Here is a 26,289-nt window from a genome sequence, read left to right on the forward strand (position 1 = left end):
GAATTAGAAATTGATTCACTTTGATTTTTGAAGTATTATTACTATTAATTGAAATTAACACATTTCTTTAGGGGAGAAGCCTGTAGGGGTCAACATTATGGAAGATCGTAAATCCTTCAAACGAAGAAAGACGCACTAATATTTGAATGAAAAGACTAATTAAAATCTAGAATAGTAAATGGTGTAACTGAAGCTGAAACAATTGTTCCAAAGATACTTTTAATGGACAAGGAGGATGATGGACATTGACCCCTTGAGCTCTCTAAATTTATAAAGCTAATATGGGTAATTATTAGTTGCAAGGAGAATGGAAAAAGAATAAAATATGTATATAAAAAAGCAAAGAGAATATGAAAAAGGCTTATAAAATTACAAGAATATGATTAAAAAAAGTCCTCATCAAGAATAACAGTTGAGAAATATTGGAGTGCATTCACTTATGCACTTTATTATTGGCATTTGATTTTTATAAATTAAAAAAGAGATGTGTGAAAGAAGAGGAAGATAGGGGACTTTTGATAGTATAGCTTTCAATGATTCAACTCAGTCTTCACTGATCGAGTTATATTACTTATTATGCTCAATTTTTCGCTTCATTTATATAGTTACACGATCATTAAAGAGGTGAAATTTTGCTTATTTATTAATGTCTTCGACTAGAGCTTACATTATTAATAAAATAAAAAATATTTTCATCAATATTTATATCAACATATGGATTAATATAAGACATGTATCTTACATAAATATATTTGTCTCTTAACCAGGTTAAGTAATTTGTACTATTTATACTTGAATTTTAATTTTCATCATTTGCTACTGAGCCGATATATATATATATGTGTGTACACACTTTAATTTAGCAAAAACAATCTCTAAGAATAATTACATAAATTTCCAGTCTCTCAACTACTAGGGACAGAGTAAAGCTAGAATACGAGTCCCGGATTCAGTCGATAACCCACTAAATATCGTTCAAATTTGGGTATTTATCTTAATAAAATCTATCAAGACGAGTCAATGCAAAATGCAGGAGATGCATGGCACTTACTCCACTGGCAGTGTCTTTTGTAATAGCACTTCTAGTATTTCTACTAATCGTGTATCTTCTAATGTAATGGCCCAAACTACTGATAGGTGTACCAGTTACGCTAGCTCCTTGTAGACATTTTATTACTTTATAGGAGCATAATATAATTATCTTTCTGACCCAAAAAAAAATTAGTGCTAATGCTATTGAATAGGTAGGCAACAATCTTGGATGAGCATGGTACATTCGGGAACGTTAGATACCCTTCTATCGTGTTTTTTACTCTGTAATTGATAGCGACGCCTTAGCTGTTCGTTGGCACTAATGTATTCCGCAAGAAAACATACCAAACATGGATGGATCTAAACTTTGTTTGTTTCGTAATGATTTCACTTTGATTCGATATTACTATAATTCATCGGCAAATACGTCTTGTTCCCACCCAACTATTCGAGCAAACAATGAGCTGCTCTTTACTTAAATATTGGTTGCGTATAAATATAGACTTTCTATTATTATCCACTTTTTAGCATTGAATGTAACTTAGTTTTGTAGGATTTTCTATTAGTAGGTTTTAATAAAGTGTGGCCCCATATTACTAATTGATTTTATTTATATGTATTAAATATAACTAGTCTCTATAAACGTGCAGTTGCACCTTATTTCCAGACGATCTCAATCATAGTAAGAAATATTAGATAATATTATTTGTAATTATACATATTCATCTTATGAGTTACAAAAATATTACTATAATATAGAATTGTATCTACTTAAAATAATGCTTTGAAATTGATGTTCACTGTATTGATATTTCTCTTCTTTTCCTCATGCAAAAAACATATTACAACTATGATAATCCAATATTAGAGATTAAGTAACCATTTATTTCTTTACTGTCATTTACAGATACAAAGTGTTGAAAATCATTACTAAACAAAATTACATTAAAAAATATCAACAAGTTTTAAAATTATTTAGTTATTTATTTTAAAAAATAAAAGTTGACCACACAAGTATGATATAAAATATTATCTATTAAAAAATAAGAAGGATCATAAGAAAAACGCATGAACAGAGTTTAGATGCTAATCCATACTTTTCCTCATTGTTTAATCGTTTCGGTAGTAGGCACTCTGATTACATATATGTTGTGTTTATTAGAATTCTTGTTTACATGCACTTAGTAAATCTTTATTACTCCTATTATAGTTAATTTAAAAGTCTTAAATATTACAATTTTATATTTAAAATAAGGGCATAAAATTCATTTAATATTCATGCTTTTTATAATCCATAAAAAAATTGGTTATTTACGGAAATTGAAAGTGCAACTCGCGGAGGTTAAAGACCAACGCTATTTTCTGCTGACAGTAAATAGTGGAGGTTTACAACTTCTGGGAATTGAACATTTAATCTCTGCAAATTACCAGTTTTTTTAGTGATATAGCACGTTATCCCCATCAATCTCAATCACAGTAAGAAATATTAGATAATATAGTTTGTAATTATAATAATTTATTATTGACGTTTCCTTAAAATTAATTAAAAGTAATTACAGTTTACGACAAAAGAAAGCTTCCAAAAAATTTCAAAGTCGAAATGTAATTGTGTAGAATCTTCAAAAGAAAAAAAAAAATCAATTGATCATCAGAGGACCTCACAATCAAGGTTGGCTAGGAATATTTACATCTTTCGGAAAAATTGAAATGCTGAAAAACTTGTATTAATTAAACATGAAAAAGAAAATAAAAAGAAGAGTCCTAGCAACAAAAATACTTGTATAATATGCAAATAGAAGATGGTCAGCCGACTGCCTTAGATTTCAAACCCAAACTATTTATCGATAAGAAAAAAATTAAACTTAAACTATAACATAATATAAATTTAAAAGACAAGTTCAAGATCTGTTATCCTGATGTGTAACGTGATCCTAACATACAATATTTTTCTTAATTTGTATTATTTCAGTTGTGTCCTTTTCTTGTATGTTCTTGTCTAAATTAATAAAGTAGTAAAGAGTGCAAAAGTCGTTCAATATTTAAAGAATATTTTGATAAATTAATATTTATAATTATGCTTTTATAATTCAACCTCCACAAATTACCCTTTTTTATAGTGTCGTAAAATTAATATTTTTTTGAAATAATTTAACCCCCTCTTTTAGACATTCCAATTATTATAATTTCATTCTAACATAAAAATATAAATTGATGCTCCACATGCCTAGCTCCTTCTAGTTCTAAATAATAAAAGACATTGGAATCTTACCAAACAGACTAAATTATATATGTGTCATCTTTGAATTGTCCGACGTCCAAGATTTAGCAAAAATCATCATTAAGTGACTTGGATTAATAGTCTGTTTGGCCGAGCTTCTAAAAATAACTTATTTTAAAAATTATTTTTCCAAAAATCACTTTTGGCTAAAAGCATTTTGTGTTTAGCCAATTAATTTAAAAAACACTTTTGAGCAGTAATTAGTGTTTGATCAAACTTTTAAAAAGTGCTTTTATGTGTATTTTTCTCAAAAGTACTTTTCAAAAAAGTGATTTTGGGCAAAAACTATTTTTTTAGCTTCTGAAAAACTGTTTCTGCTACTTCCCAAAAACACTTATTTTCTCCCAAAAACTTAACCAAACACCTCACTTTTTTTTTAAATAAGTACTTTTGGGGGAAAAATAAGCTTATTAGACGAATTACATGCAAATTTGTATTAGGATGAGGCTTAGATATTACAATCTTATTCAACCAGTAATTATTTTTCAATAATACATTTTAATTTTTTGAGAATATAAAAGTCATTCAATAATTGAAGGATATTTTGATCAATCAACATTTATATTCATATTTTTATAATAATATAGATCGATAGATTAATAATAAACTGTAATATAAATATTGGGTGATAATATTTGAGAAGATTTCTAGATGAAGTTAGACTCCAGATGATTTGATGGAAAAGATGAGGAGTCTCACTAACTGTGGGGTTGCAGGCTGATTATAAAAAGTGTGTTTCCATTATACTAGACTACTACTGTTATCCAGAATAGTAGCCTTAAAAACCACCATAATATTCTTGTCGCTTTTGTTTTATTTCAGGTTTATGGTATTACTAGTTAATGTGCCCGTGCTTTGAGCAGTTTGAAAATTCTCATTGAATTTAGGAACTAATTTTTTTAAGGAACTAATCTTTTTAACACCCAATATTAAAAAATATTATCACTTCAAACATTAAGGAGACAAAAATATAAAACTTCACAAAAGAAGTTTCATTAAATTTTCTAGGAAAACTACTGTCTATTCTGAAGTGAAGCGAAGACTAAGCGATCATAAACACAAACATAATATTTAAATAACATTAAAAGTTACAATAATCTATACTTGAAATCAAAGTTGCACGACCTGAAATAAAACAGTGCTGGTGAAAATTTGAAATAACTGGTAGACAAAAGAATGAACTTACAATAACTAAGTTATTTCTAAGTGTTATAAAATAAAACTAAGCACTAAAAATAAGTAAGTAGTATAACTCACACACACAGAGAGAAACGAAGAATACTTTGTTTTACTAATTTTTGTTCTACGATCCATCAACAGAATGAATGGATATATATAGCCTCATTACTTGAGAATGATATATTACTACAATGATGGTCATATGGGCTCACATGGCAACATCATCATGACTTTGTCATCATAACTTTGGTCATCCACTATCTCCCTCCACTATCTCCACTACATGGACATCCACTATCATTTCATAACACTCCCCCTTGGATGTCCATTAATTAGATGACGTGTCTCGTTAAAACCTTATTAGGAAAAAAAAAATCAGTGGGAAAAAGTCCTAGTGAAGGAAAAGAAATACACATATCTAGTAATACGCTTTGAGAGCTGCCTCATTAAAAACCTTATCAAGAAACACTCAATGGGACAAAACCTTGGTTAAGGGAAAAAGAGTACAACACGTATTTCACTCCCCCTGACGAAGACCAAAATTCAGATGTCGGAGTCTTCGCATTCCAATCTTGAATATCATCTTCTCAAGAGTTGAAGTTGGTAAAGATTTGGTGAACAAATCTGCAGGATTGCCACTTGAACGGATTTGTTGCACATCAATATCACCATTCTTCTGGAGATCATGTGTGAAGAATAACTTTGGTGAAATATGTTTCATTCTATCTCCTTTTATGAAACTTCCTTTCAATTGGGCAATGCATGCTGCATTATCTTCATATAAGATTGTGGGTATTTTATCACATTTCAAACTACACTTTTCTCAAATGAGATGTATCATTGACCTTAGCCACACAACTTCACGGCTCGCTTCATGAATAGCTATTATCTCAGCATGATTTGATGAGGTAGCCACAATAGACTGCTTTGTAGATCGCCAAGATATGGCAGCGCCCCCACAAATAAATACATAGCCTGTTTGAGATCTAGCTTTATGTGGGTCAGATAAATGCCCTGCATCGGCATAACCAACAAGATCGGGACTGCAATTGCTAGAATAAAATAAGCCCAAATCGATAGTCCCCTTTAGATACCTCAATATGTGTTTAATTCCGTTCCAGTGTCTCCTTGTAGGAGCACAACTATGTCTCGCTAACACATTAACTGAAAATGCTATGTCAGGCCTTGTGGTATTGGCAACATACATTAGTGCACCAATTCCACTAAGATATGGTACTTCTGGACCAAGAATTTCCTCATTCTTTTCTTGAGGTCGGAACGGATCTTTATTCGCATCAAGTGATCGAACAACCATCGGAGTACTTAATGGATGTGCTTCATCCATATAAAATCGTTTCAACACTTTCTCTGTATAGGCAGATTGATGGACAAAAATGCCATTTGTCAAATGTTCAATTTGCAAACCAAGGCATAATTTTGTCTTTCCAGGATCTTTCATCTCAAATTCCTTCTTTAAATAATCAATTGCCTTTTTGAGCTCTGCAGGAGTTCCAATAAGGTTTATGTCGTCAACATATACAGCAGGTACAACAAACTCCGATATTACTTTCTTTATAAAAACACATGGGCAAATTGCATCATTTGTATAGCCTTCCTTTAACAAATATTCACTAAGGCGGTTATATCATATGTGCCCGGATTGTTTCAAACCATACAATGATCTTTGTAATCTGATTGAATACATTTCCCGAGACTTTGAACTACATGCTTCAGGCATCTTAAATCCTTCAGGAATTTTCATGTATATTTCACTTTCAAGTGATCCATATAGATAGGCTGTAACCACATCCATCAAATGCATCTCAAGTCTCTCATGGACAACGAAACTAATGAGATAACGTAATGTTATTGCATCCATAACAGGGGAGTATGTCTCTTCATAATCAACACCAGGCCTTTGTGAAAATCCTTGTGCAACAAGGCGTGTCTTATATCTTTGTATCTCATTTTTCTCATTTCTTTTTCGCACAAAAACCCATTTATAACCAACAGGTTTAATGCCATTAGGTGTTTGGACTACAGGTCCAAAAACTTCCCGTTTGGTAAGTGAGTTTAACTCTGATTGAATTGCCTCTTGCCACTTTGGCCAATCACGCCTTTCTTGGCATTCTTTAACATATTGGGGTTCAAGATCCTCACTATCTTGCATAATTCTTGTTGCAACATTATAGGCAAAGACATAATCCACATTTATTTCCAATCTATTCAAATTAGTCCCAACATTAATTGGATTAATTGATATTTCCTCATTTTCTTGAGTCTCAGGCTCATTGATTTCTTCAAGAATATCACTATTGCTCAAATCTCGAATTTCTTTGTGAGGTTCTTTCGTAGTGTCATCTTGACCATTTCTTTTTCTTTTTCTAGGATTTCGATCCTTAGAACCCAATAGTCTACCACGCTTCTGGCGTGCTTTGGACTCATTTGCTATGACACTAGTAGATGGTCCTACAGGGACATCAATCCGAATCGGGACATTCTCTGCAGGGATATGTGATTTGGTAATCCTTTTCAAATCTGTAAATGCGTCTGGCATTTGATTTGCTATTTTATGTAAGTGAATAATCTTCTGAACCTCTTGCTCACAAATAGAAGCACGTGGATGAAGATAAGACAATGATGAATTATTCCGCAAAATTTCCCTTTTTATTTCATTATTCTCTCCCCCTAATTTTGGGAAAATTGTCTCATCAAATTGACAATCTGCAAATCGAGCAGTGAACAAATCTTCGGTTAATGGTTCAAGGTAGCGAATAATGGAGGGCGATTCAAACCCAACATATATTCCTAATCTTCTTTGGGGACCCATCTTGGTGCGATGTGGTGGTGCTACAGGCACATATACGGCACATCCAAAAATTCTTAGATGGGATATATTAGGTTCTTGACCCAAAACCAATTGCAACGGAGAAAATTTATGATAGTTTGTCGGTCTGAGACGAACGAGTGTTGTTGCATGCAACATAGCGTGACCCCAAACAGTCGTGGGCAACCTCGTTTTCATGAGTAATGGTCTTGCAATCAACTGCAAACGTTTAATTAATGACTCTGCAAGGCCATTTTGAGTGTGAACATGAGCTACAGGATGTTCAACTCTTATCCCAATTGATAAACAATAATCATTAAATGTTTGGGATGAAAACTCTGCAGCATTATCAAGGCGAATAGACTTTATCGGATTATCAGGAAATTGTGCCCGTAATCGAATTATTTGTGCCAATAATTTCGCAAACGCCAGGTTGCGAGATGACAGTAGGCACACATGAGACCATCTAGAAGAAGCATCTATTAGGACCATAAAATATCTAAATGACCCACTCGGGGGGTGAATTGGTCCACAAATATCCCCATGTATACGTTCCAAAAATTCAGGGGATTCAAACTCAACCTTTGTAGGTGATGATCTAATAATTAACTTGCCTTGATAACAATAAGGGCAAGAAAATTCATTGTTTAAAAGAATCTTCAGGTTCTTTAATGGATGCCCATTTTAATTTTCTATAATTCGTCTCATCATTATAGATCCAGGGTGTCCCAATCGATCATGCCAAAGTACAAACGTATTGGAGGTTATAAACTTCTGGTTTACAACAGAATGTGCCTCAATTACTCCAATTTTTGTCCAATATAAGCCAGAAAACAAAGCATGAAACTTTTCTATAACAACTTTCTGGCCAGAGACATCCTTGGTGATACCAATATATTCAAGATTCATCTCATCCATTGTTTTAATATGGTATCCATTTTGACGGATATCTTAAAACTTAATAAGTTCCTTCTGGACTTAGGAGAGAACATGACATCCTTTATAATGAGTTTTGTTCCCTTAGGCAAAATTATGGCGGCTCTTCCGGAGCCTTCAATCAAATTAGTACTACCAGAAATGGTATTAACATTTGCCTTACCCATAAGTAAATGAGAAAAATATTTCTTGTCCTTGAAGATCGTGTGTGTGGTAGCAGAATCAATCAAACATATGTCTTCATGATTGAATTTTAATCCAAACTTACTTTGACAGTTATCCATATCTTCGAATGAAATGACACAAACAAAGCAAAATAAATACTAAGTATTAGAAATTCCAGTAAACAAAATACAAACCAAAGTTGTACAAACAAATGAAACTACATACCAATACAACGTTTCAATATAATAATCCAAGCCAATATATCATTTAGGATATTTACTTAACTTATTAGGTCAACAAACTAATTTAATAACACATTTCTGTGGATAACCAAAAATTTCTTATACCGAAACAAGGACTCGAAATTAAAAATTATGATTAACAGAGTTGCTGTAAACAATCGCTATAAATAGTACTGTACCCATAATTTCCTTTTCTTTAGTTAGGAAAAATAAGCATTTACGAGGTGTAAAGCAAGTACATAAAATAAAAAATAAGAAAAATTTACACATGCTATTCCTTAATCACGTGAGAATCAATTGTAAAGCAATATGCAGAGAGGGGAATAACAAATATTAAATTCTTCTACTATAAAAAATAATCTGTTCGCATTCAGCCTCTTTTCTCTCACTCTCTCTTGACATCATTTGTAAAGCTTTCTGCATATTGCTTTGCTAATCAATTATACTTGCCTTGGATCTCTTTCACTGTAAACTAAATTCCTATTGACATCATATCACAATTGCGGCAAATATTGTGGTGTAAAGAAGCAACAATATGCGGTGAAAAACATGGTTGACTTTTAATCCAACCCAATCACTTTGTAACCACTTCTCTATTCTTCCGTTTCCATATATATCAAGTAAAAAAAATGGAAATTAAATAGTTATATGTATATAATAGAACTCAATGCAGTTGCAGTTATAATGTTTAACCAAATTGGTTATAGAATTCGCACCTTCATTAATGATTTACTCACGACAAATCAGATTAAAATTTTATTAATAACTAACTATAACAAACTGACTAAATTTAGACCAATTAAAAATAGTACTCATGTAAACAGCTACTGTCACATGGTCTTTTATTCATCAACTACTACGACTAGTAAATATTAAAATAAACAACTCAATCATCTCTAACCACAGAACCATGACCAATCAAGTGATTTATCTTTCCTTCAGGGTGCTCAAAGAAATCTGATACATCCAAGTGTGTGATGTCAATTTGATTTTCAGAGATAAAATTAGCTTCGAGATTTTTCTCTTTTCTTTTAATTGATGTCTGATAAAGCTCAACCAAGTGCTTTGTCGTACGACAGGTACGTGACCAGTGTCCACTTCCACCACATCGATAGCATTTGTTTTCTGAGCCACGTGCTTCTGGCACTTCATGCCTATCATCTTTCTTTTTTCCCCTTTTGGTGGTGATTTTTCTTTGAAGAGTGATTAACACCAGGAAAATAATTTCTTCTTTGACCATTATAACGACCATGACTATTATCACGACCACGACTATTATCATGACCACGACCGGGGCCACGACCTTTTCCACGCCTGGAGTAGTGGGCATACACCTCATTCACTTCGGGGAGTGGTGCAGCGCCAGTAGGTCGATTCTCGTGATTTTTCATCAGCAAATAATTATTTTGTTCAGCCACAAGAAGATGAGCAATCAAATCACAATACTTTGTGAAACCTTTCTCTCGATATTGCTGCTGCAGGAGCACATTCGAGGCATGAAAAATGGAGAACGTCTTTTCCAGCTTATCATAATCACTAATCTTTTCTCCACATACTTCATAACTGATTTGAAATCTTGTAGCCTTAGATTGATCCATTCATGTCGTGCTTTTGGGAGGAAGACCATCTTCAGGTGGTCATACCTTTCTTTCAAGTTTTCACATAAAACGAGTGGATTATTAATAGTAAGATATTCAATTTTCAAGTCCTCATCAAGATGATGACGCAAGAATATCATAGCTTTAGCATTTTCTTAGTTGGATGCTTTATTATTTTCTTTAATGGTGTCTCCAAGACCCATAGCATCAAGATGGATTTCAGCATCTAGCACCCATGATAGGTAGTTCTAGCCCAAAATATCAAGGGCAACGAACTCGAGTTTTGTAAGGTTAGCCATAAAATAGAGAGAATAAAAATATTACCTTAACCTTCAAAAATTCCTTGAGACGGTAGAGTTTCGTGCTGATAACGTGTTATAAAATAAAACTAAGCACTAAAAATAAGTAAGTAGTATGACTCACACACAGAGAGAAACGAAGAATACTTTGTTTTACTAATTTTTGTTCTACGATCCATCAACAGAATAAATGGATATATATAGCCTCATTACTTGAGAATGATATATTACTACAATGATGGTCATATGGGCTCACATGGCAACATCATCATGACTTTGTCATCATAACTTTGATCATCCACTATCTCCCTCCACTATCTCCACTACATGGGCATTCATTATCATTTCATAACACTAAGAGTATTTTCCTTTTTCCTTTTTGACCAGATAGTGCCACTGGGTCAATCTTTCTAGTATATCTATAGGCATATCCCCAATGCCCAAATTTTCAATAATAAATACTGCCTCAGTCTAAAAAAAAAATGACATTTTTCGCTTTTTGAAGATTTTGATTGTGTGTTAGAACATAGAATCTTTAAATTTATATATTTGGAAACTACGTAAAAAGTACTATAAGTCACCATAATTAATAATTTAAAATATTTAAAAGACATTTGAAAAAATTACGGTTAAAGAACAACTCATTTGACTCTAAAAAAGCGAAAAATGTCAATCTTTTTGGGACAGAGAGAGTACTACACTACAATTTAGCAGGCACATTTTTGTGATACACCTCAAGAATCAGCACACCATCGGAATAGAGTGGCAAGTTTTTGTATGCTTTAAGAGTGGTGAGACTACTGAGGTCCCAAAATCTATTTGTTTCAACAACATAAAATAAATTCATATTTATTCAACTATAATTGCAAAAAACTTAAGATAATAAAATAATAGAAAAATGTAAATATCAGTGAATTTATTTCTAAATTATTACAATTTAAAAAAAAAAAAAAACAGATAATTTACATATATACGTATACGTGTGTGTGTGTATAGAGAGAAAGAGTAGTAAAACTTTTGTTTAACAAAAATTCTTCTATAATTGTGGCGTACATCTATTGAATCACTTTTTCTCCATTTTTCCTTTCTACATCATCTTCTTTGTATTCATTAATCTCCCCCTTTTTTTTTTTTTTTTTTAATCTCCCTCTCGCATTCTCCATCCCCTAAATAAGTTATATTCCAGAAAAGTCACATCAATTACTTCCAATTTATCCTTGATTTTTTTTTTTCTCCTTCTTTTGGTTAAACCCTCTTTCTTGGCTTACTTTCTCTATTATATTTAATATTAATGTCATTTTTCTTCCTCTACTAGCCATATATGCCCGTGCATCACATGTTTATTCATTTTAATTAGCCGGTCTTTAAGATTTGTATTTTGTAAATAACTTTTAAAAATTTGTCATAGTCATGACAATGAAAGTTGTTCATCAATGTGAAAAAGAAAATTAGTAAGAAGGTGAGGGAAAATTAATATTTTGATTCTAGATTTTTTCTTTTAAATTGTTTAATATCTTATATGTATACCGACAAGTTGATATCCATCTCAATCAATTAACTGTTCAGATCCAAACATAAGAACCATTGTTGTATATATTGAATTTTTTAAAAGCAAAACTCATAAATATTTTTATTAAATTAATTGAAAAATATGTTAATAAGGGGTAAATTAGTTATATTATAATTTTTTATATTAACAATTATAGATAAAAAGAAATGTTACAAAGAAATCAAAATTAGAAAGATATATGTTTTATCGTAAATCACCAAATTTTAATTCCGAAATGAAAATATAAAGCAATACATTTTATAAATGTAAAGGAACAATAATCAGAGAATGCAAAGGAGAGTAAGATAAGTAAAGTATTGACAAAGAAGGAAAGCGGGGATAAAAGTAATTTTCTAAGTTAACATATCAAGAGAAAGGAATTTTAGTCTTATTTTACTCTTTACATTAATTACTTATTTTCAAATCATTTTCTAAGGCTATTGAGACTATACACCAATAAATATGGATATTATGATAAAATATATACTTCATTTATTAATTCTTAAAGAATGTGATACTTTTATCCCCGTTTTCCTTCTTTCTCAATACTTTAAACGTGAAAAGAGAACGAACAATAGCAATGCAAAGTTGAACCAAAAGTTATGGATATATGCATGAGAAAAGAATAAATATTCAGCAAAAACGTGAAAAGTCAAAAGTGAACAAGTAAAAGTGCACGGAGGAAATAAATATGTGTCGGAGAATTAAAATTGAAGTGCATACGTGTATACATAAGAAGTGAATAAATATTCAGTATTATCAAAAGTGAACAAATTAAAGTGCACGGAGGAAATAAATTTGTGTAGGAGAATTAAAATTGAACTGCATATATCTATACATGAGAAGAGAATAAATATTCAGCAAGAACACGAAAAGTCAAAAGTGAACAAGTAAAAGTGCACGGAGGAAATAAATGTGTCGGAGAATTAAAATTGAAGTGCATACGTCTATACTTGAGAAGAGAATAAATATTAAGTAATATGACATATGTCTACGTGGGATATAAAAATAATTGGATAAAATGTACAAGTTATATAGCTTAGGGTACAAGCATTCATTGCGTGTACAATTTGTGAAGCTCATGGTATAAGCTGGAGGAGCGGTGTTCGTCAATAGAAAAGAGAATAAATATTCAGTACTATGGCATATATCCACATAAGATTTATTAATTCTTAAAGAATGTGAAAAGTCAAAAGTGAACAAATTAAAGTCCACTGAGAAAATAAATTTGTGTAGGAGAATTAAAATTGAATTGCATATGTCTATACATGAAAAGAGAATAAATATTCAGCTAGAACACAAAAAGTCCAAAGTGAACAAGTAAAAGTGCACGGAGGAAATAAATATGTCGGAGTATTAAATTTGAAGTGCATACGTCTATACATGAGAAGAGAATAAATATTAAGTACTATGACATGTCTACGTGGGATATAAAAATAGTTGGATAAAGTGTACAAATTATATAGCTTATGGTAAAAGCATTCATTGTGTGTACAATTTGTGAAGCTCATGGTACAAGCTGGAGGAGCGGTGTTCATCCCTCCTCCACGCTTATATATAATAGAAAATATATATTTTTAGTAATGTGGCCAAGTAATATGGGACGAAGGGAGTACTTCATTTTTATTAATTCTTAAAGAATGTGAAAAGTCAAGTATAGTAATATGGCCAAGTAATATGGGACGAAGGGAGTACTTCATTATTAATTTTTAAAGAACGTGAAAAGCCAAGTAATGTGGCCAACTAATATGAGATGGAGGGAGTACTTCATTTATTAATTCTTAAATAACATGAAAAGTCAAAAGTGCACAAGTAAAAGTACACGGGAGAAATAAACATGTGTCAGAAAATTAAAATTAGAGTGCATACATGTATACATGAGAAAAAAATAAATATTCAACAAAAACGCGAAAAGTCAAAAGTGAACAAGTAAAAGTGCACGGAGAAAATAAATTTGTGGAGGAGAATTAAAATTGAACTGCATACGTCTAAGTAAAAGTGCACGAAGAAAATAAATGTGTCGGATATTAAAATTTAAGTGCATACGTCTATATATGAGAAGTGAATAAATATTAAGTACTGTGACATATGTCTACGCGGGATATAAAAATAGTTGGATAAAGTGTACAAGTTATATAGCTTAGGATACAAGCATTCATTGCGTGTACAAATTGTGAAGCTCATGGTACAGCTATTGGAAGCTGTGTTCGCGCCCCCATGGTATTCCCTCATATATTAATTCTTAAATAATATGAAAAGTGCACAAGTAAAAGTACACGGGGGAAATAAATAAATATGTGTCAGAAAATTAAAATTGGAGTGCATACATATATACATGAGAAGAAAATAAATATTCAGCAAGAACATGAAAAGTCAAAAGTGAACAAGTAAAAGAGCACGGAGAAAATAAATTTGTGTACTCGAATTAAAATTGAACTGCATACGTCTAAGTAAAAGTGCACGAAGAAAATAAATGTGTTGGAGAATTAAAATTTAAGTGCATACATCTATACATGAGAAGAGAATAAATATTAAGTACTATGACATATGTCTACGCGAGATATAAAAATAGTTGGATAAAGTGTACAAGTTATATAGCTTAGGATACAAGCATTCATCGCGTGTACAAATTGTGAAGCTCATGGTACAGCTATTGAAAGTTGTGTTCGTACCCCCATGACACTTATATAAATATATTGTAAATTATGATCTTCTATTTTTTCCCCTCTCTTTAGACGGTTATCTCTTCAATTTATCTCATCCAATTTTGTTCAATTTATCTCATCCAATTTTGTTCAATTTATCTCATTTAATTTATTTATTTATTTAAATATTTTAAATCATTATGTTTACTTGAGTACTTCGATTTTATTTTATCTGAATTCATATAAAAAGTTAAGTGTTTTGACCATCATACTCCGAATTCATCATACTTTTCACCTCCATTCCTGAAAAATCTAAGCACCTCCAAAAGCCTACTACATACTTTTTTTTGGGGGGGAGTGCAACCTCTCTTTGAATACTCCCTACATGCATGCATAAAATTTGTTTAAATCCTAGCAAATTATGTTGCAAAAAAATTTATAGTAATTGAAATCATCATGAAAATGGGCTTAAACAAAAAAAAAAAAAAAACATGAAAATGAACCAACAAATCTTGAGAGCCTGCCTTCCAACGTGAATGGTATGAAATTACCTTATTTCACTGGGTTTATTTACCCATGTGTCGCAAGAAAGAATTAAAGAAAGACAACTTTAAGTCCCAAGGAATAGTAAATCAACAAAAACTTCAATATATCACTATACAAATAAGAAAATGACAGGTATAATTAGCAGAACTACAACATACAACAAAGTATGGTATAACTTACCTTGTTCCATTGGTTTCTTTGCCCTTGTATAAAAATAAAGAATTAAAGAAAGACAATTTTAAGCCATAGGGAAGATCAACAAAAACTCCAACATAACACGTTCAAAAAGAAAATTGCAGAACTATAACTCACAAAATAGTTGCATACAGCTGAATGTTGATAGCTGCATGGAAAATCAGCATAATTTATAGTAATTGAATTTAATGTGCCCCTCATCTCCATTCGGCTGTTATGGTTTTGTTGTTCTCTATCAATGCTTGGAAATTGAAATACAAAGAGGTACATAACTGACCAATTAATATAACACATTTAATATAATTAAAAGAGTTAAATAAGTGTCTTTGATTTTTTTTAATATAGGAAAAAATGGGGAAAAATAGAAAAAATGTCAAAAAAAGGAGAAAAAAGATAAATAGGAATAGAGCACATAAAGAGGCGTCACATCACCTATATATATAGATTATGCTTCCTGCACTTAATCATTATAGCTTGAGGTAACACTAAATTTTGTTGCGTTTATATCAGCGGCAGAGTCGGGAATCTGGATAAGTGTGTTCAAAACTATAAAGTAAATATTTTTTGAATGAGTGGTGCACCGAAAAAATTAAAATCGAACTACATCATAATTAGCTTTGTGGTTTTGCATTGTAGTTTGTCTTCAAAGCATAATCCATCACTAACTTCAAATGAATTTTGGTTTTTCAATGAAATTTTTAGTTGAGCAAAGAAAATCACTCAAGAAAGTCCAATAAAGAAAATCACCAGACACAAGTAAAATAAAAAAGTTGGAAGATAACAAAAGAGAATAAAAAAAGAAACAGAGAGGAACGACACAGGAACCATCTTCGATAGCGTTTAACAGGTGGAGACAGTGAGATTTTAAACAAACTTTTTGAAGTAATTAAAACGGAAATGAAAACAGACTTATTTTAAATAAAATTTATAAAACTATTAGCCCTTCGCGTGAGGGAAAAAACATTAATAAATTTAGAAATTTTTTGTTATAAATTTAGTTGAGATATTTTCAGGTATATACATAAAACTAAATAGTAATTAATATATTAATGAAATCACGAAAATAACCATCTTTATTATAATTATAGCCTGCATTAAGCTAAATTACAAATATAAACTTACCTTTGTTATTATACTTTAATATTTTAGAAAATACTTAACAGAAAATGAAGTAAAGAAGGTATTGGCCATATATATTTGCCTACTTGGATCCTATTTGACGAAATCCAATAGGGCCTCCATCTGTTTTAAATTCAAAATGTGAACGAAAATGTTTTAGTGGTGGATCGAACCCGCGAGATGAGACCGAACTTGAACATTCTTTGCCATTGAGCTGTGCAAAGGGTGTTTAATATATAGTATATATTCATAAAATACATGACCTATACACCTGACATAATTTTTCGGCGAAGGGTGTTCAACTGACCTAGGGTGGCTCCGCCCCTGGTTTATATGTGTGTTTGTTTATATACATATGTATTTTGGTATTAGAACTTAAAAGTCTAAGAAGTTTATTAAGTCAGCCCTCCAAAAATGTTCTTTCTCCACGCTTACACTAAACTAATAATGAACAATATATTACACTAGTTAATTTGTCCGCGCTTCGCGCGGTTAGATACATTCTTTTGTAAATTGTCTTGATATAAAGGGGTTAAAAAATGTAACTAAATTTTTTAAAAATAAACATACATATAAAAAATATTATAAGACCAAGGCAAAAGTATAAAAATATACTAAAGCAACCATGCATTTGAATAACATTATATAAATTCTTACAAACCTTTTTTCACTTTTGTTTTTAAATCATCCAAATGCTTTTTCATTTTGTGTGTTAAATCATCCAAATGAAAATAAATTAGAAACTATATCAGAATAATAATCTATGCACTAAACGTCAAATCAAGAAAAACTTTTAAAAATTTGTGCAACTATTTTCTTTTTCTTTCTTTGACAATCCATACAAAAACCATACATCAGAGTAATAATTTTAACACTAAACAAAAAAAAAAAATTGTTGACAGAATTAACTGCTTATTTGCAAAGCTAACCGCTACAATAATCATGAAAGTCTCTAGATTTGATCATAAATCATGTAGTTTGATTTTTAAAGAGATCGAACCTCATAGTATAATTTTTGTCTTTGCGCATTAAGAAGAGAAAGAAATTTACTGTAATCCCTGGAATAAAATTGACCATTTCTTACTGTCATCCAAGTGATTAGTTATTTCACTTGTGTGCAATTTTTTTCTTTAGCACGTTTGAGATACATTTTCCAAAGAAGTAGAATAATTGCAGCTTCATAATATTCTGTTTTAGATAAATTTCAAGTGACACTTCTTTCTATAATTGAACAAATAAGAAGGTAAGACTACTTTGTTACCCCTATAGAATTTCGACACTTTGTTTGTTGACAATTTAGAATGACAAAAAAAAGGTATATTAGAAACAAAAAGTAGAAGTCTATCAAAGTACAACACCTCTTGCAGCTATATACAGAATTGATGGTTAAAAAGGAAGGAAAGGACATCCCTTTTATTTTAGGATACAACTTCTAGTTTAAAACTTTGATTACTAATTAATATTTAATAATTTTTTAATATCTACAAAACATGAATCCAGTTGTGAAATTTGTTGTTATAAAAAAAAGTTTGTTATTATTCATATATTGAGAAAATTAAAATGATGGGAGAGTTTAAGCTTGTGAATAACCTTTATTACAAAATAATATGTACATTAATTGAAAAATCGACATAGAGAATAAATTTCTTACCATCAAATAATGCAGTCAAAAGCAGGGTATCTTAAGGTAATATGTCATATTCCCAAAAAATAATTACAGAAATTCAAGAACACAATTGATATTAGAGGCTATAATACCTTGATAAATTTACTTTCGGTTTAAGAAAATCCATTCCTATTAGAGATCAAAATAAAAAGTTCACTTCCAGCCCCAGGTCCTAAAACAGAATGAAACAAAACAGAAGAGAATAAGATCAATTGATAATCATAATTACATGTTGATGAATCGACAAAAATCAAAACAAAGTAAATAAAATTAGTTCATCCCCCAAATAAGATCAGATATAGAAAAAAAACAAACTGCGTTTGAAGATAATTATTATCAGAAAAAATATCATATATTTGAATTACCCAAAAAGGATATTAGAGCAAATAAGATTACATCAAAGTTATGATATTCCAAGCCAAAAAGTTACAAAAAGATAAAAGGATAATATTCCAAACCTGGCATAAGAAATACTATTTTGTCTCTGAATAACTTTTCACCTTACTATCATAGTACTATGAAAATGAGTTAGCAACAAAAAGATTTCTACCGGAAAAAAAATTAACTGGCGATTTCTAAAGCTTTACCTGTTACAAGGTCCTTCATCGGATGCATTTGCAGTTTCGCTCATTACTGCCAGATTGATCATATGTTGTGCCTTCAAATGTGAGGTATGAATTGGTAATATATTGCCTTTGTGGTGATTAAATATAATATGTATAATAATGATAGGTACTAAATAGGATAGTAAATATTGATCACTAACTGCTAAATCTGGGTTACGTGCATGTATTGAGGAATTGTAAGAGTCAATATTGGACATGGCACATTAAACATAATTAAGAGAGTTTAATGAGTGATTTATTAAGTTTCTTTACATGACATATAAATGAAAAATATAAGTAAAAAGCCAAAAAAAGGAGAAAAAAGATAAATAACAATGGAAGTCATAGAGATGTGTCACATCACCTTGTCTATGCCTAGCTTTATATTATATATAGATTCTTAGCTTTGTCATTTAATCAGTTATTAAACATTTGTTTTGCAGTTACTAAAACATAAACATTCATTACTGGAATCTTGAAAGTCAAGAGGAAAATGGACGTAACATCATTTCATAAATATAATTTTCTATTTGCTTAATATTGACTCCTAATAAACTAAATTAAAAGCACCGCTTGAAATAAGATTTTCTTTTTAACATTCAAACTCCTCCATAAGGATCAGTGTTTTAAAAGGCGGGGCGCTTTACATACGCATCGACGAGGCGTAAGCCCCATGGGTATTTAATTTTTAGTATTTCTTAAAATAATATAATTACAATAAATATTTTTAAATAGGTAAAATTACATAAAAAAAAATAAAAGAAAACTGTAAATAAATAAAAATAAAATATATATATATATATATATATATATATGTATGTATATGTGTGTGTGTGTGTGAGCGCGCGCGCGCTTGATCCTCACAAATAAAATGATCAAAACCCATTATACACCGCTTATAACTTATAATTATATATAACATAATTTTACAAGTATAAACAATACAATGAAATAAAAGCTATTATGAAATGCAAAACAATTCTAACATTTTAACTTTCAAACACGGAAAAAAACACAGTTTCTTAAAACACTATTACTATCATACTATTCATTTTATCTCCCTATAAGCAAATAATCAATAAAATTTATCAATATTACAATTAAAACATAACTTCTTCATGAACAAAAAATAAAATTATATGATAATTCTGATACATAGGACTTATGACCAATGACAAGTGAAAATGTACAATTCCGCTGTGTTTTTTTTTTTTTTAAATAAGTGATATTCACCCTCACGACGTTCTCAAATAGTAAATATCCAATACTATGACTTGTTATATGAGTTACACCCAATCTTCTATTTCTATAGATGAAAAACTACTAAGTATCATTATTTTGTTAAACAATTATGAGGGTGAATGATTTTAATTAAGAAATTTAAAATATAATTTGTGTAAGAACTGTTAGGCGAGCCCTGGACGTTGGGCGTTAGGCGTGTTTAAGGCGTACGGTTGGGTGCTTAGGGCGTAAGCCTCATAGGAACTAAGTCCCGCACGTTAGCCCCAAGGCGTTTTGCCACTGCCCTGCCCCGAGGCGAGCCCCGGGGCGAGTCCTGACACTGCCTTTTAAAACAATGATAAGGATACTCTCATTATAACCAAAGCAGATTTCTAAGGAATGTTATTAAAACGCCTTAATTAAATGCCAAAAAGAGCCATTTAAAAAATTAAAAATATAAATTTAAAAAACAAACAACGAAAATGTAAAAACTTCGTAATTGCCAACAGCCTTTGGCATTTTTTTTTTTTGACTCACAAAAAACTGTATTATATCATTACAAAGACTTTACCATTACATTGCTCTATTAAATTGTCCAACTTCCTTAAGCAACACAACACTTTGCCAAGATTAACACACTAAAAAAGAAAAAGTTACATTAGATATTCCATTGGCCTCTTCAATCCAAGGAAGATTGAGGATCAATTTGCCATCTTGAGAAGACCACTCAAACTCAACTTCAGCACCATTCAAGTAACACTTGCTAGGCAAAACACTTGTGTATGCTAAGAAATTCCCACCACCTTTAACTTCAACTTTTGCACTTGCATTATCACCATCACCTATAGCCTCCTCATATTGAAGACCTTGTATAGCTCCTCCACTATTAAACATGTTAGTGAGTCCGATTGGAGCAAATTTAGCAATGGGACTGAGCTGTTTGATAGGGACAAAGCTAAAAATTTCAAAAGCAGACGGTTCAAGGGTCATTGGGATTGTGTCTGAGGCAGGTTTTGTCGAGAACAATTTCTCAGCTTGGTTAAGATACACAGCATATTCCTCTGCTTTACCCATTTCAGATACTTCTTTCAGTTGGTCCCACTCAATGTCATTCACATGGACTGACCCTGTCATTGGCTTGTAGCAATTTGAGTATGCCCTGATTCTTTTCTCCTTTGGATCCCACCCTGCTCCTTGGCAATTGAATGCACCAATGACTCCTCCATACTATGACCAAGAAGAAGAATTTGTTATTGAATTTCACATAATACAGGGCTAAAATAATAAAGTAACTGAACTTTACTGGCTAGCCTACAACAACTACTATAATTCAATCTTAAACAAGTCGATGTCGGCTATATGAATTCTCAATATTCACGTTTCTCCATTTAAATTCATCTCAGACCAACATATTACTCACTAAACAGTAATTACAAAATGTAGGTAACTGAAATTTTAGTAAAGTCACAAAACTTTACCCTTTGTTATAGTGGGTAAATTAATGTGACGAAAAATAGTTTTGTTACTTTGGTAAAGTTTATTAACTTAAAGACAAAGAATAGTTTTGTAACTTTACTTGTATAGTCTATAAAGTTCAATTACCATGTGATTAACCCTGCCAATAGGCACGCTAAGCAAATTCAAGTATTTAGAAACAGTTGTGTGTTGGCATACCTTGTTGAAATTCCAAATCTTGAGAATGGTTTTGCCATCAAAGAGTGGATTCTTGAAGATGCAGTCTCTAGTGGGGAGTGCAAAATATAGGCACTTGGGAATGGTACCATCAGGGAAAACTAGCTTCTTCAAAAGATCAAAATCATGTCCACCCAAGGAGTCACTCACATAAATAGGTCCCCCACAAATAGCCCTTGAGCCAGCATGGAACTTAGCACATACATGATCAGATTGGAACATATCCCAATCTGGTTGTATAATCTGACCCATCCACATACTGTTATAGGCACAATGAATCATATGAACACCCTGTAACCAGTATACTCCATTTGGGTCACCATTAGGATCTTGGAACCAAAAATCATCCCCTATAATAACAAAATATTACTAGCTTCTATACATGTCCTGATAAATTTATGCTAAGAAAAGGACAGTACGAAATTCTTACCAACTCTTCCCATAGAGATTTGCTTTGTTCCTAGGAGGAAGAAGTCATTACATTGTTGCATGCTGGATATGAGTCCGGTACCATTGAAGTTCTTTGCTAGGGATTTTGATAGCCCGTTGTAATATTTCTTCGCAAGCTCAACTCGACCACCATATTCTTCACTGACATATTCCAATGTCTGCAAGAAAAATTATGAACACAATAAAACACTTGTTGAAACTAAATTTAAAACTGCAGAATATTCTAAAAACGTACATGGATAACGTCAACTTTAACTCCTGTAATTCCCACTTCAGAAAGGTAAGAATGCATTGAATCATAAAAATAATCAGCTTGATCAGGATGAACAAGTCCAATGCCACCTTCCACTATTTTGACCACTGCAAGATCATCCATTGTCCCATCAAGCCCCTGAGAAAGTTTACAAGGGATTATCTTGGAATTTAGGTGGGTAGTTCCAGGCCTTACACCACCCCAAGCACCACACAGTGCATGCCATACATAAATATCATCCAGGCCTTTGAAATACGTTCTCAAATCCCTGGTGAACGCTTTCATCCCCGAGTTATCAGAGTTGCAAGGGCTATTATATAAGTGTTGACCTAAGTCCTTGCACAGGGGCTCGGCTTGAAAAGAGTTTTCTTGGTCCCCACCAAACATCTCATTCAATTCTTTCTTCAGTTTCTCAATCTTTATTTCAAACTGTGATAGGTCAGTAACTCCGGATCGAGTCGCCTTGTCACGAGCTTTTTCTGCATGCTCAATCTCAACTGCTTTATTGATTAACAACTTTGGCTTATTGGGGTCAAAAATTGGAAGACTAGGACCCAATAAGGATCCAGCCTTGTACTTTCTGAATTTCTCTCCTTGATCAAGCCTATGGAGCCTGGCAGTCATTTGTGTTCCACCAAGAACCAAATTCTTTGCATCCTCATGGGGATCTTGATCATCAAAATTGATACCTTGCCAGCCATCATCAATAATAAGAAACCTAGGAGAAATTCCACCTTGTGCAAATTCATTCACTCCATGCCATACACCTGCTGGTTCTACAGTTAAGTAAAAAGCATCCCAAGTGCACCAACCAAATTTATTTACAAGGGGTGGAACTGATTTTTCTTCCAAGAGCTTAAAAGTATTTAAATAAACTCTAAGAGCAGTATAAGCCTCTTTCATCAAGGTGTAAGGATTATCAGACACGTGAACATACGCGATAGCGCCAAAGGATGATGCTTTCACTTGGCTAGAACCACTCTCAGCACAGATGAGGACATGGCCATCTTTGCCAGGGTAAAGTGCAGACCTGAATTTCCCTTCAACTATTGGTATAATAATTGCATAGGATTTTGTATCAGGGACATCCAAGAGGACCCATTGGGTTTCCATTTGCAAATCTGAACCAGAATTCCCCACCCACTGTGTTGACCACCAAGTCTTGAACCTGAAAATGCTGTGGAAATCTCTGCCAGTGAATTTACCCAAGGAATTCATCAAGCAGTTGGATGAATCCTCTTTGGTGAATCCCAAAAATCCGCCTTTGAAAGATGTTGAATGCGCACGGTGGAACAGGGGAATTGGAGCACTGGATGTTTGGCAAATTGAAGAAAAACTTGAAAACCTGACATTGCTGGGAACTTCGAAGAGCAATGGAGCGTTTTCAACCAAGAGTTTTCCATCAGTTAGTTCAAAAAAGTTGTCCTTTTTATGGGTTTTCAATACATTGAAAATTGATTCAACTGGATCATGGGGTGCCATAACAGGGGAAAAACAGGGGAAATATTAAACAGAGGACACAAATGAGAAGAGAAAAAAAAAAAAAAGCTTTATTATTACTAGCTTTTAGAAATAAGAAAAAAGACAACAAACTGGACTAGAGTAACTCACGTACACCCAAGGAATCCGAATGGACAAATTTTTGTATGTTTTGTGTTAAACGAATTAAGAAAAAAAAAAAGAATTGCTGAGAAACATACGCTGGCTTAAGAGTAGTATGGTTGGGGAGAAGCAGTAGTTGTTTGTAACGGAAAAAAGAAAGCTGGTGAATGAATGTGTAACAAAAGAAGAGAGTGTATATCTAGATTGAGAGTTGGATGAATAAGTAGTAGATAGTGCAGGTATATATAGAGGGAATTCATGCGTGTTGACAAATGAAAAGGATAAAAGTATCAGTTGTCCAGATTGATTTAAAAAACAAAAGAGGTTGTGGTGGTTGATTATGTGGATAAACTGATAATGGTTTATTCAAAAGGAAATATGTTGAGGCTTTTTGCAGTGGCCGCCTTTATGATCCTTCTGGTGGAGCAAAGACCTTAAATTCGGGCCCGTCTTTATTTCATTGGTTTGGAAACTGAAAACAAAAAGAGATGTAACTGAAATGTCTTGTTGCTCACTTGGCAAATAGGAATTCATTCATTTAACAGTGAGCTCTCTGGTGGCTGTAACAGTCACGCAATGCAGCATTATAGATTACAGAGTTATTGGGTTCAATTCTCACGTTGTTTGTTATGAAAAAAAAAATGACGTGCTTGTCCCATAAAAAAACCAAGCCAATACGTAAGAGAAGCATACTGAATTAAATAAATGTATGCTTTCTCTAATAACTTAAACTTTTATATGAGATATCTAGTCACATGCTTGAACAAATAGTAAGCGCAGATACACCTGCAAACTCCAATGAAGAGCTAGGATTTGAAGCTTGCTGGTTCGAATTTCTAAGTTACTAGATTTTAAACTAAATAATTTGTACACTAATGAATTTCTTAAGACAAATATAATAGACTAAAGCTACTAAATTTAACCGAACCCGCAAACTCTATATTAGCTCCGCCCCTGCCTGCAGTTTCAGTTCAGAGTATGTATGTGTATTATTAGTAAGAAAGAATATTGCAATACATATTTCTGCTACATCCACAGTAGTTGATGCAGTAGACCATCTATAAATTGACCTTAAATTCAGGAGTCGAATCGCAGCAAAAAAGGCCACGGTCCAGCGACTAGCAATACATGTACTATTTCTATCTTTTTCAGAACGGAAAAAAAAAAAAAAAAAACGTGCATGCTCTCTCAAACCAAAATAAGTCCTCGCCAATACCCCCATTATTTTCATACCCCTATGAAAAATCAAAACTATTTACTCGAGACGCCCCTAAAATTATAATACCAACATGGTATATAAATATACTGAGATGGTATCATAGAAGACTGCTTCAGTCCTTCTCTTAGTCCTCCATGATACATGATATACACTGAGATAGTATTATGAATGATCATGTTCATTTATTAACGTGCATGTTCTCTCAAACCAAAATAAGTCCTCGCCAATACCCCTATTATTTTCGTACCCCTATGAAAAATCAAAACTATTTACCCGAGACGCCCCTAAAATTATAATACCAACATGGTATATAAATATACTGAGATGGTATCATAGAAGACTGCTTTAGTCCTTCTCTTAGTCCTCCATGATACATGATATACACTGAGATAGTATTATGAATGATCATGTTCATTTATTCAAAAAGATACACTTTTCTCGGAAAAAAAAAAAAAAAACCTCATGATACCATTGTCTTATATGATGGTATCATGGAAAACTGCCTCAATTCTTCAACGAGACACTCCTAAAGACCATGGTACCATCGTGGTATATAAATATACAGAGTTGGTATTATGGAGGGCTGTTTCAGTCCTTCTCTTAGTCCATGAATCCATTATGATATATAAATATGCGATGGTATCACGGAGGAAGGGGTTTGGGCGAGGGGCATTGATGTCATGACATGTTTTGATGATTTGACAAACCTTATTCAAAGAAACAGAACACTACTACGTATCTCGAGGTCTGAGTCTCAGAAGGAACAAATGAGGTATCTGGGTAAGGGATCTGGTCCCTAGGGGGAATACAAAGGATGTAGCCTTGTCGTCATCAAAAAGGGGGAAATTAATAAGAACTGATACATTTTGATGACATAACAAACCCTAAGAAATCAGAAAAAATTAGGTCCACCTGTCTGAACTTGGTTAATCTCATGATATCTCATATGTTGCTTTTCTGACATGCTCCTT

At 32.2% G+C, this 26,289-nt stretch overlaps 1 protein-coding gene across 1 annotated transcript; it reads right to left on the minus strand.

Moving 5' to 3' along the window:
• Positions 1-20,585: 20,585 nt before the first annotated feature.
• On the minus strand, positions 20,586-24,760 carry LOC132644922 (stachyose synthase). Its single transcript, XM_060361588.1, has 4 exons — positions 22,480-24,760; positions 22,225-22,402; positions 21,777-22,144; positions 20,586-21,329 (listed from the first exon to the last, which is right to left on the minus strand). Exons 1-4 carry the CDS (start codon positions 23,977-23,979, stop codon positions 20,733-20,735), a joined length of 2,643 nt encoding a protein of 880 aa, XP_060217571.1. The 5' UTR covers positions 23,980-24,760; the 3' UTR covers positions 20,586-20,732.
• Positions 24,761-26,289: the final 1,529 nt, after the last annotated feature.

The sequence above is a fragment of the Lycium barbarum genome, chromosome 6 (genome assembly GCF_019175385.1).
Source record: "Lycium barbarum isolate Lr01 chromosome 6, ASM1917538v2, whole genome shotgun sequence".
NCBI lineage: Eukaryota > Viridiplantae > Streptophyta > Magnoliopsida > Solanales > Solanaceae > Lycium > Lycium barbarum.

Excerpts from the sequence above, each read along its gene's own strand:
- LOC132644922 (XM_060361588.1), bottom strand. The coding sequence starts at position 23,979 with ATGGCACCCCATGATCCAGTTGAATCAATTTTCAATGTATTGAAAACC. Across the intron at positions 22,403-22,479 it reads TTAAAGTTGACGTTATCCAT|ACATTGGAATATGTCAGTGA; the intron begins GTACGTTTTTAG and ends TTTTTCTTGCAG. Across the intron at positions 21,330-21,776 it reads AGATTTGGAATTTCAACAAG|TATGGAGGAGTCATTGGTGC; the intron begins GTATGCCAACAC and ends TCTTGGTCATAG.